At 53.6% G+C, this 17,612-nt stretch overlaps 4 protein-coding genes across 4 annotated transcripts; all 4 read left to right on the top strand.

The window, feature by feature from the left end:
• Positions 1 to 512: 512 nt before the first annotated feature.
• On the top strand, positions 513 to 3,198 carry FASTKD5 (FAST kinase domains 5). Its single transcript, XM_065735977.1, has 2 exons — positions 513 to 3,093; positions 3,125 to 3,198. The coding sequence occupies exon 1, from the start codon at positions 631 to 633 to the stop codon at positions 3,082 to 3,084; it is 2,454 nt and encodes an 817-aa protein (XP_065592049.1). The 5' UTR covers positions 513 to 630; the 3' UTR covers positions 3,085 to 3,093; positions 3,125 to 3,198.
• A 1,063-nt stretch (positions 3,199 to 4,261) lies between these two features.
• On the top strand, positions 4,262 to 9,627 carry UBOX5 (U-box domain containing 5). Its single transcript, XM_065735976.1, has 4 exons — positions 4,262 to 5,133; positions 6,119 to 7,298; positions 8,092 to 8,253; positions 9,371 to 9,627. The coding sequence occupies exons 1-4, from the start codon at positions 5,080 to 5,082 to the stop codon at positions 9,577 to 9,579; spliced, it is 1,605 nt and encodes a 534-aa protein (XP_065592048.1). The 5' UTR covers positions 4,262 to 5,079; the 3' UTR covers positions 9,580 to 9,627.
• Positions 9,628 to 12,645: 3,018 nt separating this feature from the next.
• LOC136048527 (vasotocin-neurophysin VT) lies at positions 12,646 to 14,171 on the top strand. The gene is made up of 3 exons (XM_065736176.1): positions 12,646 to 12,765; positions 13,026 to 13,227; positions 13,944 to 14,171. Exons 1-3 carry the CDS (start codon positions 12,646 to 12,648, stop codon positions 14,105 to 14,107), a joined length of 486 nt encoding a protein of 161 aa, XP_065592248.1. The 3' UTR covers positions 14,108 to 14,171.
• A 1,975-nt stretch (positions 14,172 to 16,146) lies between these two features.
• LOC136048528 (neurophysin 1-like) lies at positions 16,147 to 17,425 on the top strand. Its single transcript, XM_065736177.1, has 3 exons — positions 16,147 to 16,266; positions 16,997 to 17,201; positions 17,366 to 17,425. The coding sequence occupies exons 1-3, from the start codon at positions 16,147 to 16,149 to the stop codon at positions 17,413 to 17,415; spliced, it is 375 nt and encodes a 124-aa protein (XP_065592249.1). The 3' UTR covers positions 17,416 to 17,425.
• Positions 17,426 to 17,612: the final 187 nt, after the last annotated feature.

Here is a 17,612-nt window from a genome sequence, read left to right as displayed (position 1 = left end):
TCTCCTTCCTGCTGCAGATTCCCTTTCCATGAACTGGTTTTGGAGGCTCTTTGCTCCCAGCCTTCATGTGCTGACTTCTTATGCCAAGGAGCAGAATGGCCCCACAGATATCTCCACAGCTTCTTGGGTGGTGGTTGATGTTTCACACTGTTGACTGAAGCAGCAGAATGCTCTGCTTGAATACACACAGCTGCAGCTTTAAAGGACTTTGCTACTGAAATATGTTTTCATTGCTGAGAATGAAAGAAAAGCAGTTTGGGTCTCTTAAAAAAGGATAAAGAGATGATTTCCCCCCCCCCCCCCAAAGTCCTACATTCTCTGCCAGATTACTGGTAACTGCTTTGTAGCTGGTGATCCCTGCCTGCCAAGTACCACGTCTCCAGGTGTGTCAGGCCACCTGCGTGCTTGTCTTGAGCTGCCTTTGCATGATGTGATGCTCAGTAGTGACTGCGTTACAGCCTTGCAGGGAAAAACAGCTGCTCTCACTAGGGGAAGCACTGCCACCTCTTCACTTTCAGTAACGAGAAGGATAGGTTAGAAAGTGCTTCGTGTTAGGTGGAAGCCACTCATTCTTCGTCTGCCCTTTTTTCAGTACCTGGAAGCAGTTGTGACCCCAGTAAGTTGTGATCCATGGCTACGGTGTTAATACGCCGAAGATTTCCAAGGCTGAGCAGGGTGACTGCATTTTTGACTACAGCCAAATGCAAGGCCGAGGGTGGAAGCAACACAAGTAAGCAGAAGGAAGAGAACCCAGAAGCACCCGACAGCAAACCCGAGTCTGCAGCCACAATCCAGTTGCTGGACCCTTTGGACTACAGAGTGTCATATAATCCCTCTGCCTATGCCAAGAGCAGAGCTGCCTCCCAGCAGCGTGCTGCTAGGAGCTGCAGCCAGGCTCTTGCTGATGATTCCTCCAGCCCTGGCACCACACAGGTTCAGCATACATTCATTCCCACCTCTTCTCAAGCTTTGCCACCTGTCAGACGTGCCCTGCCAGAGCCCAGACCACACCTGAAGCAGACCATACCGGCGTGGCTCTCTGCAGCACAGACCAAGAAGGAGGAGGCAGAAATGGAAAAAGTAGAGGTGCATGACTCCAAGGAGGACCCTCGCGTGTTCCAGCAGGGGAGGCCTGAGTACAGGTCGCTCAGCTATAATAAATTGGAGCCTATAGAGACTCTCCCTTTGGAAGAAGGTGACTCAATTTTGCACAGCATACCCCTATCCAAGGGCAGCCACAGCCCAGGAACTGTCTCAGATTATTTTTGCAAGCTGAGTCGCTTGCCAGTGGACCGACACGCGGAGTTGATGACTGACCACAGGTTTAACACGCTGTGTTGCTGTGCTATTGAGAATATCCAGTCATTCAGCACTTCAGAACTCACTGGTATCTTGAAGGCCTGCGTTCGTTTGGCTGTTCCACCCACCCACCCTGTGCTGAACGCCTGTGAGGGTGAGTTCTGCCGGCGTGTGTGGGACATGAACCTGGACCAGCTGCTGCTGGTGGCAGATTGCTGGCGCTGCCTGGGGCGCAGCGTGCCTTCCTACCTGAGCATTTTGTTCAGCTATGCCAACATGCACTGGAAAGAGCTCACGTTGCCTCAGTCAGTTCAGCTCATTTATATCATCGGTGAAGGCCGCAGGTCACCGGCCGACTTGATGCAGAAGCTGGAGAGTGTGATTTCAAAGTACTTGGATTCCTGCACCTTGGAGGAGGTGGGTGCTGTTTGCCTGGGGCTCTTCAAATCCGTCAGTGGTATCTCTGACCACATCATGAGAAAAATTGCAGACAGGGTCTCCTGGGAGATGGAAGATATGGGCACTTACGCGTTGGTGAACGTGCTTAAAATGCTCCGCTCCGCTCGCATGGATCACCTGCCCCTCTTGAGGAAACTTGGGAAGGTTGTTCCTGCCCGAATTCCTACGACAAACATCCAGGGCATCATGCACATAACTCTGAGCTGTTCATCCCTGCACTACTACGATGAGGGCATTTTGGCTGCTGTGGCCAACTCTTTGCCTTCCAGAGTCACTTACTGCCGCAGCAAAGATGCTGCCAAGTTCTTGTGGTCGTTTGGGTGCCTGGACTACGAACCTCCAAACGAGGAAGAGTTTTACTCCAGCTTAATAGAGCAGATGCTTCGAAAACGCCATGAATTTGACAAGTTTCCAGAGCATCTTCTTACTGGCTTGCTTGGCCTGGCATTTGTCAAACGCTTCCCAGAGGAGCTGATAGATTATGCTTTGAGGGATGAGTTTGTTCACAAAGTGAGGGGTAGTAAATATGAGCTCGGAAAGGACCTGTTCACGCTCGCTAAGAGCGTTGAGATTGAGTGCCCGGGGTACCGAGGCAGCCGTCTTGCACCTCAGCTCTGTGAAGAGATGACTGAAATGGTTTTGAATTTCGCAGAGAAGGAGATCTACGTCAGGCCTGAGATCGTGGAAGCCTTGACTCTTCTCAGGAGCATGTTGGGTGGTCCCGAGTATGTGAAAAACCACATGATTTTGCCTCACACCAGATCGAGTGACCTGGAGGTTCATTTGGCCATGGATGGACATCCCATCCCCTTCAACTCGAGCGACGCTGTTGCAGATAAGAAGCTCAGAGACATCGGAGTGAGTCTAACAGATGACCTGATGGCTCAGCTTATCAAAGGGGTGTCTAACAGCCAGTCCCCTGCGGAGGTGGAAGCTGAAGCCTCAGCTCCTGGACAGGAGTCGAACAAAGCACCAACGCCACACGTGTCGTTTTTGGGTGGCCCCATTCTCACAGGCACTGGATTGCAAGCCACGACTCCATCAGGGAGCCTCCCTGGGGCCTCCCCTTCTCTCATGCCCAACCAGCAGCCCCAGGGGGTGAGGTTGGCCATCCAGGTGTCCAACCGTAACCACTACTGCTACTCATCCAAGCGGCTCTTGGGGCTGCACTGCCTGAAGAGGCGGCAGCTGCGGCAGCTGGGCTACGTGGTGGTGGAGCTTCCCTTCTGGGAGTGGTTCCCCCTGCTCAAATGCACGCGCTCAGAGAAGCTGAGCTACCTCCATTACAAGGTGTTCAACCCAGGGCTGCTCAGCAGGGCTGGCTAAGAGCCCGGGCTGTGCTTGCTGGGGGGCTGCTGCACCCCACCTTCCCCTCTCCCCCAACCCCAATGCGTTTCTTATTGCTCGTTCAAAATCATCTCAGAGTGCTGGTGAAGCTTTGTGTGCTAAGTCTGCCTTGAGATGGGTATTTCTCCTCTGCTTATGATCGTGTGTCCCACACTCTTTGTTGTTACATCAATCCTCAAACGCTGCTGTGAGAAATAAAACCTACTTTCATATTAATTTTTCTTCCATTGCTACCTTCTTTTTTTCTCTCTGTTCTTAATGGATTCGTTTGCTCCCAGAGCAGAACAGTATCACGATGTATAGGAAATGTTTGGGGTAGGTGCTAGGGGTTGGTCTGCTCTCCCAGGTAACCTTTGACAGGACAAGAGGTGATGGCCTCAAGTGGTGCCTGAGAGGGTCAGGTTGGATATTAGGAAAGATTTCTTCCCTGGAAGAGCGGTCATGCACTGGAATGGGCTGCCCAGGGAGTGGTGCAGTCACTGTCCCAAGAAACATGGGGATGTGGCACTCAGGGACACGTGGGCATGGAGGGGGTGGGTTGGGGTCTTGGAGTCCTTGGAGCTGTTTGTTTTTGCTGGGTGATGCAGGTCTGTGGGTGTTGTGCTTCAGCAGCGTTCATCAGCTCAGAACCTCCTTGATGTCACAGCTGCCCAGGCTGCCTCAGACAGTTGTTTTCATTGCCAGAGGTCGTGAAGTGCTTGGTAGAAAAAGAGTAATAGTTGAGGATGTGACCTCAGGAACAACCTGAGGCTTGGGAGGAGCTTTCCGAGCACAAACAGGGGTATTGATGGGTCACAGTGTGACGCTGTTTTGAGGAGTGAGGAGGTTGTGGGGTAGGAGAGGGGCTGAGCTGAGTGTGGAGCCACCATCCCTTTAGGGAGACTCAACCATGGAGCTGTGGCACTGAGGGACCTGGTGCAGTGGGGATGGGTTGGGGTTGTACTTAGTGATCTTTGAGCTCTTTCCCAGTATTAACGACTCCGTGTTTATCTGAGCACGTTGAATATGTAACTCAGCCTACAGCACAGGGACTGAAATGTGGTGGTCTTGAAGGTCCCTTCCAACCTGAGCCATTCTGCACACCGTATTGCAGTTCCGAGCTGTACCTCAGATGCTGAACAGCAGCACATGAGAACCATTAAAAGGCTGTGAACCATTAAAAGGCTGTGAACCATTAAAAGGCAGCTCGTCCTTGAAGGAAGCAGGAGGTTCCTGAGGTTGCCCGAGGCAGTGACATATTAAAACTGAGGTTGATGTAAGGTTAAAGCTCCTGCCTCACAGCTAATTTCATTCTGAAAAGGAGTTGGATGTAACCAATGCCAGTCACGTTCTTTCAGTGAAGAAGATGATGTGTTCACTTGAACGTTGTCACAGGAATCATCATTCAGGAGGCAGATCATCTCCCTTAGAGCTATTAAATGCCCTCTGCTCCCTTGGAGCTATTCAGTAGTGGTTATTCATATTGGTGCTTCATCTTTGCCCGTACCCCAATGCTCCCTGAGCCCTTGGGAGAGCCACGTCTCCTTGTGGCAGCACTGGGAATGCTGGCTGCTCTTACCCTGGCGTGCAGGCAGGCCCTGCCTCCACTTCTCACCCCTGATACTGTGATCTGCTCTGTGGGGCTGCAGAAGCTCACGCTTTGTGCTCTCAGATCTAATCTTAGCATCTACATTAAGCACAGGTACGAGGTTTTCAGTAAAAAGAACCATTTTCTGGCTTTTGATGTGTCTCCAGGGCTTCACTACTTAATGTTTTTAACGTGTTTTTCTCCCAGTTCCATCTCTCCACAGTTAATGTTGGCCTCACCTCCCAGACTCGGATCTGAGCTGTGTTTTAGGAGCCCCCGAGCTTGTGATTCATACAGGTGCTGTATCACGAGGTCCTTCTCACAGATCACTGATGCTTTTTGCCTTTTTGTTTTGTTTTTAAAGCTGAATCTGATGCTCAGAAACTGAGCTCCCTCCGACTGCAAAGATGGTAATAAACGTCTGTCTCCCACAGTTCAAGCCAAGAATTCACTGCAACAAGGTAAAACTGGAAAACTCAGTGCTTTAGGGAGCTGGGAGGTGGAGGGCTGAGGGCTGCTGCCGTTCCGAGCTTGGAGCTTTTGTGTTGGGAACCTGGATCCCCTTTTGTGCTTCGGTGTTTGAAAGCTCGGTGCCTTTTCGGTACGGAGAGATTTCCCAGTGGGCGGATGTTGCTCTGCAAAATTTGGTTTGCCCTTTCCGTGCTTCTGTTAATTAACACTAACTCTGCTAGTTAGTGGTAGAACACTGTGTGGCCTTCTGTGATGTGACACACGCTAATTCTTGGAGGAAAGTGCCCTAATTCTGCAGGATCTCATAACGAGGCGACGCTATGTGCTTACAGACGTGCGTGCTTTGACTCTAGATGCTTTTCCCTGCAATGCTTCAGCTCTCCCCCCTTGCCACGTACGCTGTGCATCGCTTGACAGCGTTTGCTGAGCGGTCTCTGCTCAGTAGCACGAGGACTGACACAAGAGCTTTCTCAGCCTTGGGCAGGCTGACCCCGGAGCAGGACGAGGCATTGTGCTGGCTGACTCCAGAGGTTTCGCAGGGATCCTGTAGCTGGCTGATTCAGAGCACAGTTTTACAGGGCACAGTGAGCTGACATAACGTTTCATCGCTGTTAGAAGAGGCAAGATTTCCCGTTTCCCAGATGCTCGCGTGCTCTGCTCCCAGCCTCGCTCGTCCTGCTGCTCACCAAACCCCTCCAAGCCTTGATTTCATTCACTGCCTCAATCAATACCACCAACCATACGTTGTTTCCCACTCTTTCAGCAAGGTCAATCAGCTCTGCGAGTGCCTGCCGTGGTGGCAGAGGGTGCATAGGAGGGTAGGAGAGGAGGAGAGTGTGTGGGACCGTGTGGTTGGGAGGAGGGCGGGAGTAGATCTGCAGGGATCTCCTTTCCTGCAGGCATAACCACTCGTGAAACGAGCTTACACTTCATTCCCATTCTTCAATTTAAATTTGGATTTCTCTTGCAACGCAGATTTCTGCTGATGGTTACGAAGTGGAGAACCTGATCTCTGAAGACCTTGCCAGGAGAAACCGTGGTTTCCGCAGCGAGTACTTCATCAAGCCTCCAGTCCACGTCACCATCTCTTTTCCTTTCAACATTGAGATCTGCAGGATTAATATCGACATCTCATCCGGAGGATACCAAGCCTTCTCCGGGCTCGAAGTTTACACCTCTACCTCATGCAATAAAACCTCCTGGCAGAGCCCCGAGGGTCAGTTCTCAGGTCTGACCGGTCAGCCTGTGTCGGACAAAGATGCTTTCACTCTGGTGGGCAAAGCTGTCTTAAAAAATCAAAGCAAAGTGACGTTTGGCCACAGAGGCTTCAAGCCGAGGCCTCCTTTCCATCAGATGGAAAATGTCTTCTCCTATCCCGGCGCTGTGTCTCAAGACCTTTGGAACAAAGGGCCTTCCTCGCTGAGCAACGTGTCGCACTTAAAGATCTGCATCACCCACGTGGCCGGAGGTGGCCTGCCCAGCATCAAGAGGCTGGAGGTGTGGGCACAGCCTGCCAAGTCGTGCCCACAGGAGGTGATGGAGGGCGTCTTCCAGGTGGCCTCGCAGTGCATCACCCAGGATGCTGGCACCCTCAAGCCTGAGATCTGGACGCCGATGGAGAGTGACTGCGTGCCCTTCAGCACCAACGACAGCGAGCAGCAGGCCCTCCGCAAGTTGGTGGACGTCGTGCAAGACATCCCTGAAGAGTTCCTGGACCCCATCACTCTGGAGATCATGACCTTCCCCATGCTCCTGCCCTCCGGGAAGGTGATTGACCAGAGCACCTTGGAGAAATGCAACCGGAGCGAGGCGTCCTGGGGCAGGGTGCCCAGTGATCCTTTCACTGGAGTGGCCTTCAGCCAGCACTCTCAGCCCCTACCTCACCCCACTCTCAAGGCCAGGATAGATCACTTCCTCTTACAGCACAGCATTCCTGGCACCAACCTGCTCGGCAGGGCTCACGCCCCCGAAATGCTCGTACCTTCCTCTGTAACATCTTCTCTGAAAAGAAAAATGGACTGTATGGATGCGAGTGCTGTGCAGCCGCTTTATTTTTCTTCTACAAACTTACTTGTCACATCTACCTCAGAGAACAGTGCTAAAAAAATGAAAACTGACAGTGACTCGCACTTGATCCAGATGGACTGTTCTACAGGTACCTTGGCTCCCTCAGTCGCTTGTGTTTCTTGAGTGTCTTGGCAGCCCAGGCCCAGCTTGCTAAGTCAGGAGGCTCCCACGCAGATTCCTGTGCTGCCTCCAAAAAGCTTTGAGGCTGTTGCATTGATGTCACGGGAGTGGGCTCATCATCTCATTCACAACCCCTCTTTTTCAGCCCAGCTTGCTGTCGCTGGGTGATGGTTACTCTCATTCTCTCTTTCTCACCTCTAAGCTTGTCATTCTTGTGTGCAGTCTGTTTCACAGCCCTCTTGTTAGCTCAGGTTGCTTTGTTTCCCTGTAGGGTTTCATGTCTTTTTCTCTTAATGTGCTGGCTTGATTTGAAGCTGTCCTTTTTCTCATAGCTGATGGATTAGCACATATTGGGTGCTTGAGCTTGCAAGAAAACACACGGTGTCATCAAACAGAGTTAGTGCTTCAGGCAGGAATCCCACTGGTAGCAGTCTCATGGCTGCGTGAGGTTGGAGGGAGCAGCAGGGCTGTGCTGCAGGGTCAGGTGTGTGCAGGTAAGTTGAGTTGGATGTGGACACCTGGGGTTTAGTGGGCATGGAGTTGGACTTCCTGGTCTTTTCTGACTTTATGACGGTGCTGTGTGAATGCGGAGGGCTTTTCCTCTCGAGGACCCAAAGAAGTTGAAGCATTACATCCCCATCCCGACACTTTTGGTGAGGAAGAGGCTTCATCAGAAAACAAATGGTGTTGCTTCTAGATCTTTCGGGTACCAACAGCCTTTTCCCAGCTCTCGCTTCTCAAACTTGTGCTTCTTGTTGCAGATCTGGTCTCCCACGAACAAAAACTGTCCGAGAGCTTGGACACTGCCTTGAACTCGGCGCTCAGCTCCATGCCATCGTTCACAGCCAAGCTGATGAAGAGCCAGCAGCACGTGCAGGGTGATGGGGGCTGCAGCACTTCATGGAACACAGGCTCCATCCTTGGTAAGCTGGGAATGGGAGAGGAGGACAGGGACCACGTTTATAGGGAGGGTAGTGCTGCTGCTCTGCGCCTTCCTACGCCCCTCTTTGGCCACTGAGCCACGGTGGTTCTCAGAGTCCCATCAGATTTTCATGTAAGCCAGCTGTTAAACAGCTCTAGCACGCCCAAAAGGACGTCTTTGAGATTTAGAGATGCTGTGTGTTGGAAGCCCTGGAGCTCTGGGTGCCCCTCCACGAGGTGATGTGCTCAGTGCTGGCTGCTGGGGCTGGGCAGCTCCCAGTGGCTGCCTGTCTCTCTGAATAGCTCTTGATGTTTCACGGTGGCATTAAGCCATTAAGCTTTTTACTGTCCCCTTTTAAATTGCTGCTGTTTAAGAGTTGACTGAGTAGCCCTTTATAGGCAGCGTGTGACAGGAATTCAAGATGATGCCTACAGTGTTTCACAGGGGAGTCGGGGATTTTGCTTCAAGTGCTGGAAAGGAAGAAGGGAGGCCAATTCAGACTCGTAGAAGTGAAAAGCTGTATCGTCGTCTGTTAAGAGCCTGATGGTGCAGAGGCTGATGTGATCCAACCCCTGCTGAGCACCAGACCCTTCCCTTTTCTATCATAGAATCCTGACAGGAGCCCTTCAGTATCTGCAGGGGGGCTGTGAGAAAGAAGGGGACACATTCTTGAGCAGGGTCTGCTGTGATAGGACATGGGGAAATGGTTTCAGACTAAAAGAGGGGAGATTTAGACTGGATATGAGGAAAAAGACTTTTATGGTGAGGCATTGGAGAAGTGGTGGGTGCCCCCATCTCTGGAGACATTTGGGGCAGGGAGGAAGGGGCCCCGAGCACCTGATGGAGCTGTGGGTGTCCCAGTCCATTGCAGGAGATGGGAGTTGGACCAGAGACCCCTTCCAACACACATGATTCTATGACTGAGGTTGGAAAAGACCACCAAGATCATCTTGTCCAATCCTTAACCCACCACCACATGCCCACCAAATCTGATGGTAGGCTTGGAGAAAAGAGGCTGCGACCCTGAGCCGTGGGCACCTCGAGCACGTCAGTGCTCAGCTCAGGGTGGCACTCATCACGTGTCCCTGACCACACTGCTTCTCCTCTTGGTTTCACAGAGCACAGCAGGAGCAGCCAGACCCAGGGATGCACATCCTGTGGCAAAACCTTCTCGTCCTACTTCAAAACGGAGCCCATCTATCAGCTTCCCTGCGGCCACCTCATGTGTCGCCCGTGCTTGGCTGAGAAGCAGAAGGCTCTGTCCATCCTGTGCGTGAGCTGCAAGAGGTCGGTGGCCACGCACGACGTCAGGAGGGTCCACTTCTAACTCCTCGGGGGGAGAACAGGAGCTGCTGCTGTCCCGTGTGTCTGTGTGGGGTAGGGAGATGATGAGCATTGTGGAGAGGTTTCCTTGTGCTCACGGAGCAGTTGTTGGGGGGTGGGGGGGGAGTGAGAGCACTGCACCAGAGCAAAAAGCGATTTCGAGGATAATAAAAGCCATAGCTTCTTTAACAAGGAATATGTATTTATACAGAACTGATTTCCACCTGTTGCACCCACCCTCTTACCACCATCCCAGTGGCTTAGTGGTTAGCATAGGTGCCTTTTGGACAGTGAGTTTTAGCTTGCACCTGTGGGTTTAAAACCATTCAAACCATCGGACGAGCAGCCCGCGGACCAGGCCCAGTCCTCGAGGTTGGCAATGTGTGAGCAACCCGACTTCTCCCCACCTCCCTCCCCTCTCCGAGTGCAGCAGGGCAGGAGAAGAGCAGCCAACGTGTGAGTGCCCAGCAGCCATCTCGTCCTGCTCCCGTGGACTCCTGTAGGAGAGTCATGGCATCGCACAGAACGTCCCCCTCAGTTTCTGTCGTGTGACCGGACCGGCTCCCGTCCGCCTGATAGACATTTAAGCCTTAATAAAATTATGGTTAAAGTCAGGTTCTCTCTCACTCTGAGTCGTAATTGGCCTCGTTGTGTGTGTTAATGATTTCGTGTGGTGAATCTCTTGGAGGAGCGTTGAATAAATGGGCTGGAAAAAAGCAAGAGTCCGCGAGGAAGGAAGAGCTGTAGCCTTGCAGCTTTTAGAGGTGTTGTGGCCAACACTGGAAGCCCTCACTCCCACCCCACCTTGAAATGATCAGCAATCAGATTCCTCAAAGCCCCACGGTGTGCCAGGCAGCATTGGCTTCGCAGCAAAGCATCCAGGAGTGATTCAGCTCACACCTCCTCCGCCCCGAGCTCAAGGAGCCCTCATCCTCTTCCCTATCCCCACTGCTTCCAGCACAACTCGAAGCAGCATCCCTTCTGCCCAGGAGTTTCTCACCCAGCCCTGCTGCCAGGCGGTGGTTTGGGATGATGTCTTCTCCTCGGGAGCTGGGGAAGAGCTGCTGGTGGCCCTGTGCCCTCGCTGGCTGCTCGTCCCCATCCGTCAGCTGGGCCCACGTCCCCTGCATCCCCTCCCCGTGGCCACCATTAACCCCCATCAGCTGCCAGAGCGCGGTGACCGAGCGGAGGAGCCTGGGTCACTGCTAAGCACTGTGAAAAAGAAGGGCCAATTTGGGGAGCATCACTTCCCCCAGACAGGAGATGGACGTGCCCCTCTGCCAGAGTGACCCGACAGTGACTCCCCAATACTTCTGCCATTCTCTCTCCCTGTCTCCCTCTCCCCCCGCCCCCCCAACCTTGATTTCAATAAGTGATTCTGCGTTGTGGCTGCGGAGCCTCTGCAACTTGGAAAACATTTTATTAACCTTCCTTGACTTTAAAGAGCATAATTACATTTTAATCTCATATTCCCGCGTTATCATTCCAGACACAGAGTCATTTGAATGCAGCTCGTTCTGGCTAATGTAATTTTACGATACAGTAATGAAGAGACAGAGCATGAGCACGAAACGCCCAATTTAGCCATGACATTTGGGCTTCTTGAAAGAAAAGTTTTCCCACCCGAGTGCTTTCGCATCCTCCCCGGCCCTACAAAACGCAAGCGGGTTGGGCACCTGCTGTGAGCAGGGCAGCCCAGCTCTAGCGATGGTGGTCATTAACGTACAGCCTTAATGATTCATCACCGCCCTGAGCCCTCAAATCCGGGACCAACACCCCCCAAGGGACGCACCCAAGGGATCGTATCATCCCCCCCCTGCCCGTCCCCTCCCACCCCACAGCCCCTCCTCACCACCTCTGGGGCCGGGCTGCTGGATGCTCATTAGGCTCCTGATTCCCCTCTGCATATTAATTTCACGTCGCCGAGGTCGCCCTCAGCTTTGCTGGAGTGGGAACACGGGACTGGCAGGAATATTCATGCTGGGGGCTGGCTGTCCCCTGGGCAGGGATGCTGAAGGGGTCCGGTGCTACATCCCTCCCAGAGCTGCAACCTCCAAATTAGCATCCCTTCCCCAGGCAGCATCCTCCAGCCCAGCATCACTCCGAAACCAACGACCCTCAAATCAACGTCCCCGTTAAACCAGCACCCTCCAACTGAGTGGCCTCCAAATCTCTCCCCAAACTCTCAGCCTCCCACTCAGTATCCTCCCTAAACCGGCTCCCCTCCTCCACCAACACCCCTCTCCAGAACACCATCCTCCAAAATCACGCCTCTCCCCACAGCCTCATCCTCCATACTGGTATTCCTCTTCAAACCAGCATCCTCCATACTGGTTCACCTCCTAAGCCAGCATCCCTCCCTGAAGCAGCATTCCTCCCTGCACCAGCATCCTCTCAAGTAGCGTTCCTTCCCAAACCAGCATCCCTCTCTAAACGTGTGTCCTGCAAAGCAGCACCAAACCCTCGTCCTCCAAATCAGTATCTCCCTTAAACCAGCATCTTCCAGCCCTTCATCCTCCAACCTGCCATTCCTTCTCCTCCAAACCAGCATCCCAGTTTAAACCCCAGATCATCCGAAACCACATCTCACCCCAAACCCAAACCAGTAACCTCCCTAAACCAGCACCTTCCAAACCACCACCCTTTCCCAAACCAGCATCCCCCCCACAAACCAATACCCTCCAAACCCACACCCCCCCAAACCCCTCCTTTCCCAAAGCAGCCCCCTCCAAGCTCTCAGCCCTTCCTGCACCCCTCCCCACGTCCAGGTGGGGGTCCATGCCCCCGGAGCTGCTCCTGCTCAGGGGATTTGCCCCATCCCCGAGCGCTGCCGCACTGAATCACCTCGATTACAGATTCACTTGGGTGCAATTTGGGAAAGAAAACAGGGGAAAAAAAATAAAATGCATATATAAAAAAAAAAAAACAACACAACAGCCAGCCCTACTTCTCCTCCTCCTTCTCCCCCCCCCCCCGGGAAGCCAGCATAAATAGGCTCCAGCACAGCACGGTGCCAGACACACAGCACAGCAGGGCAGCCTTCCCCACACTGCTCCAGGCACACTCAGCCATGGCAGAGCCTTCGCTGCCCCTCTCCTTCCTCTGCCTCCTGGCTTTGTCCTCTGCCTGCTACATCCAGAACTGCCCCCGGGGGGGCAAGAGGGCCTTGGGTGACACAGCCCTGCGGCAGGTAAGGGGGCACGGGGGGGGGGAACTGGGGGCTCTGTGGGGTGTGCTCAACAACTGCTGGGTGCTGGCAGCTGCTGGTTGGGTCATCAGCACCCTTTGGGTTAGTGGGGAGAAAGGGGGACTCCAAGCATGGACAAGCCACGGTGTCACAGGGCAAAGCTGGGGACAGGCCAGGCGTCACGGTGCGGCGCCCAGAAAATGGGTCCTCTATGGGGTCTCAGAGCTCAAGGATGGGTGCTCAAAGATGCTCTGTCCCCGCAGTGCCTGCCCTGTGGACCTGGGAACAGGGGTCGCTGCTTTGGGCCCGGGATCTGCTGCGGTGCAGAGCTGGGATGCTACCTGGGCACGGCCGAGACGCGGCGCTGCGCCGAGGAGGACTACGTGCCTTCCCCCTGCCAGGCTGGTGGGCAGCCCTGCGGCTCCGGCGGGCGCTGCGCGGCCAACGGTGTCTGCTGCAGTGCTGGTAACGGGGTCTGGGGGGAGATTTTGGGGGTGCTCATGCTTGGTGGTGGGAGTTGGGGAGCGGGTGGAAAGGGTTAATGGGGACTGGGGCGGCTCGGGTGGTTGCAAAGAGTGTGTGGGTGCTCTGGTGCTTTCCAAAGATGCTGATGCCTTTCCCCAAGACAGCGTCCTCCAAACCAACATAACATCATCCCAAATCAGTATTCCCCAAATCAGCTTTCATCCTCCAAACTGAGGCACAGAGCAGCAGCAGTGATGTCTCCAGCCTGGGACAGAGAGATGGGGCTCAGAGTTCTCTCCCACGTCACTGCCACAACACATTCCCCTGCTGGGCACATAAGCCACAAAAAATCCCCACTCCTTGGTTAACAGGAGTGACAAAGCTGGAGTTCGAGCCACTCCGCCACTCCAATATTGGAATCAGATGACCTTTAAGATCCCTCCACCCAACACTCAACTCAACCCAACTCAACCCAACCCAACTCTATTCAACCCAACTCTACTCAACCCAACTCAATTCAATCCCACAAAATTCAACCCAACTCAACCCAACCCAACTCAAACCCAATTCAAACCAACCCTACTCAACTCAATTCAATCCAACTCTACTCAACCCAACCCAACTCAATTCACCCGAACCCAACCCAACCCAACCCATTCTATGATTCTATGACCCCAAACCAACTGCTCCTAACTGTGATGCTTTCCCCATTGCAGACACATGTGCCATGGACACTGTGTGCCTGGAGGAAGGCAGTGAGCAGGCAGAAGAAGCAGCAGAGAAGAACCTGACGGTGCTGGATGGTGCAGCTGGGGACCTACTGCTGAGGCTGATGCACCTGGCCAACAGGCAGCAGCAGGGCAAGCAGCCCGGCCTCTGAGCCACCGGGATATCAGCAGGCCCCGTTGTAAATAGCAGATCTAATAAAGTCCTCTTGCACTGTGCTGGCTTTGTCTGGGATGTTGGGGATAAGGGGGACAGCACTGAGTTCCAGGGCACACAGGGAGCTTGGGGATGGGAAGGATGGGGGGCATGTGGGTGGGTGCCATGCCTTCATCTGAGTCCCTAAAACCATTTTCCCATTTCCATTATTTTCCACTTTGGAGGCTCGGCTCCCATCCAATAGGGATTTTGATAAGCTGGGTGCACTCCAGTGCTGAAAGGGTAAAATCCCACCTGGAACCAAACTGAGGTCTGGCCGTCCATCCTCACCCCAGGGCCCCACCAGCATTTATGGATTCCAACCTCCCTCTCACACCCTGTCCCCAGGTTTGTGATAGGGACATGCCTTTGGATGTCACTGCTGTTACCTCCTTGTGCTCTGGGGCACTCTGGGGCTTCGTTGCCTTTGAGAAGATTTGGCATCCAGGTCCCAGCACAGCCAGCTTGGTTCTGGGGCTTGCATCTTGTATGGATCAATCACATCGCATCCCTCTGTCAGCAACTTGTGTCTTTGGCCATGTCCAACATCCTAAATGGAATAAAAGGAAGGAAAACCACCCCACACTTCCCAACCCAAAAAAACAAATCTGCAAGCTTTGGGTTCTCAGTTGAACCCAACCACACTTATTATCTTCCCATAATACCTCAAAACTCAATAAACCAAACACCCCAAAGCTTGCAGCTTTGGGTTTCCAGGTGAACCCGATCACACGTTATCTCCCCATGGCAGCAATCTTACCATCACTCATCAAACTGCTCCCATATTGTTCCCACAACGCCCCTAAACCCCAGACTATTTGAGCAGATGCTGCCTGAACCTCTTACCCTTTTGGGTTCCCTGCTCCGGGCGGTGTTTTGGGGGCTGTGTCCCCAGAAGGAGCCATGTCCCTTGATCCCATCATCTGCCTGTCCCCCTGGGCTGGCATGTGACTGCTGTGCAGGGACAGCTGGCCTTTATAATGTCCCCACGGGGAGGTGGCACCCAGGGGAAGCTGTGCTCCCATTGGCCCACGTCATCCCAGCACGGTGCCGAGCCCCCATCCCACCCCATTAGTATGGAGCCCCGTGCCCCAGCTGCAGCCTCAGCCCGCTCCACATGACCCCACTAAGTGGCAGACAAGATGCAGGGCAGGGGGGACAGCAGAGGTGACAGCCCCGTGGCACTGGGCCGTGCGTTCCCCAATTAAACAGGCACTGGGAAGGACCAGGGTCACGGTCTCCACAGACGTAAGCTGCTGTCCAGAGTGAGTGGATTTATTCAAGTCAGGAAGCCCTTAATTGCAGTAATAAAGGCAGGGAGATCCAGGCCTTGGAGGCTGGCTGTGCTCATGCCACGTGTGTGTGGCTCCAGGGCAGAAGTTAGAGGAGATTTGGGTTTTTAAGCATTTGCCGATGAGGTTGGGTAGTTTTGAGAAGGTGGGATGGGTTTGGGGATGCTCAGTGATGTCAGCACGCTCCCAGATGGGACATCCATGTCGCTGAGGACCCCCTAACACCAGGTAGAAACAGCCACAAAGGACAAGGCACCACATTTCACACCCAGCTTGTGTTTTCCTCCCACCAGAAGAGATTCAAATCCCGGCCAGCACAGAGCTTCACTTTAGCTCACCCCATTCACCCTGCTGCCAGGAGGACACGGCCCCAAACCCCGGCCATACCCAACCCGTAGGGTTTGGCCAAGCTGTACACAGAGCCACAAAACCCCAGCCTGGCCATCCGAGGAGCATTCACCCCAAACTAACACCTGCAGCCCCTGTGCATCCCGGTGGTCAGCGAGCACTAAGAAAATCAACACCACAGCACCGACCTCACGTCCTCGACCTCCAGTTATTAACCGAGCCCTTTGGTGTGGAAAGCAATGCCTTGTGTTTTTTAAAGGAAATCAATGACGATGGTGATGGCGTGTGTAATTAGGAGGGGGCCCTATAAATACTGCTGCTGGCCAGGATGGGACCCAGAAGCATTGATCCTGCAGCCATGTCCTACAAGGCAATCACTGTCTGCCTGCTGGGGCTCCTGGCTCTCTCCTCGGCTTGTTACATCCAGAACTGCCCCATCGGGGGTAAGCGTGCTGTACCGGACATGGACATCAGGAAGGTAGGTCCCTGCGGGCCGGGTGGGCTGTGAGAGCATCTGCCTTCCTTCTGCCACCCCTTCATCTTCCCACGGGCAGCTCTGAGCCTCTCAGACAGCAAGGTGAGGGGCACGGAGCAGGGATGATTGAGGAATGGGGTTTCAGAGTGGGGAATCTCAAAGCAAAGCAATTTCAGGGTGGGCAGCTGAAAGGGAGTCGCAAAGAAGCCATCCTAGGAGCAGGATGCTGATGCAAATCCAGTGCTTTTTCCCAATAGTGAGGCAGTGGCATCATTTTTATGTAGAATGTTAAGTTCTGGGAGGTGAATTCAGCGTGTGATCGGTCATTTGACTGAAGCCACAACTGTCGTGGTTGGAAAAGACTTCTAAGAGCACCAAGTCCAACCACACCGCCACCATATCCCTCAGTGCCACATCTCCGGAACACCACCAGGGTTGGTGACCCCACCACTCCCTGTGCCACTCTCTCTCATTTGGGGAATTTTTTTCCTAATATCCAACCTGACCCTCCACTGTGAGGCCATCCCCTCTTATCCTATCGCTGCTACCTGGCAGAAAAGACCAACGTCTTTCTGCCGTTCCTCAAAACATACATGAAAACAAACCCAGAGACTTTCAGAGACACCACTGGGTGCAAGGACAGAGCTGAGAGCGAGGGGAGGACACACACGATGTGATGGCAGACAGATCAAGCTCAACCCCTCTAATACTGTTCCCCAATGCCCCCGAGCAGTGCCTGCCCTGCGGCCCCAAGAACAAAGGCCACTGCTTCGGCCCCAGCATTTGCTGCGGGGAGGAGCTGGGCTGCTACCTGGGCACCTCTGAAACCCTGCGGTGCCAGGAGGAGAACTTCTTGCCAACCCCCTGCGAGTCTGGAAGGAAAGCTTGTGGTGAGGATGGAGCCAGCTGTGCAGCACCAGGAATCTGCTGCAGCAGTGGTGAGCAACGCGGCGGCCTCGCGTCCACCCCAGGGCTGTGGTACAGAGCAGGGAGGGGGGGATGTCACTGAGGAGGGACATGTTGTTTGAGGTTATTAAAAGCAGCACAGGGAGGGGGCTTTGAGGGCTGCTCTGTGCTGATTTCCTCTTCTCTCCCTGAGCAGAGGGCTGCGTGCTTGACTCATCCTGCAACCAAGAAATGCTGTTTGCATAGAGGGAAAAAACCAGCAGGATCCGCCGTCCCATGGGCTGCACCAGCACAGCACTGGGCACCGTGACTCAGACTGAAGTGATGCTCTTAATTAGAAATAAAACTTGGACAGAATTAAAAAAGTGTGTTTTTCTCATGCTTGCCTGGTTTAGCTCTAGTATCCTACTGAGACACGTAAACTGGTGCTGTTCAGATGTCCT

This window comes from Cyrtonyx montezumae, unplaced genomic scaffold (assembly GCF_038088225.1).
Source record: "Cyrtonyx montezumae isolate F1298 unplaced genomic scaffold, pur_monq_1.0 scaffold_2, whole genome shotgun sequence".
Lineage (NCBI taxonomy): Eukaryota > Metazoa > Chordata > Aves > Galliformes > Odontophoridae > Cyrtonyx > Cyrtonyx montezumae.
The sequence above is the reverse complement of the archived record's forward strand: the minus strand, read 5'-3'. Positions and strand labels throughout refer to the sequence as shown.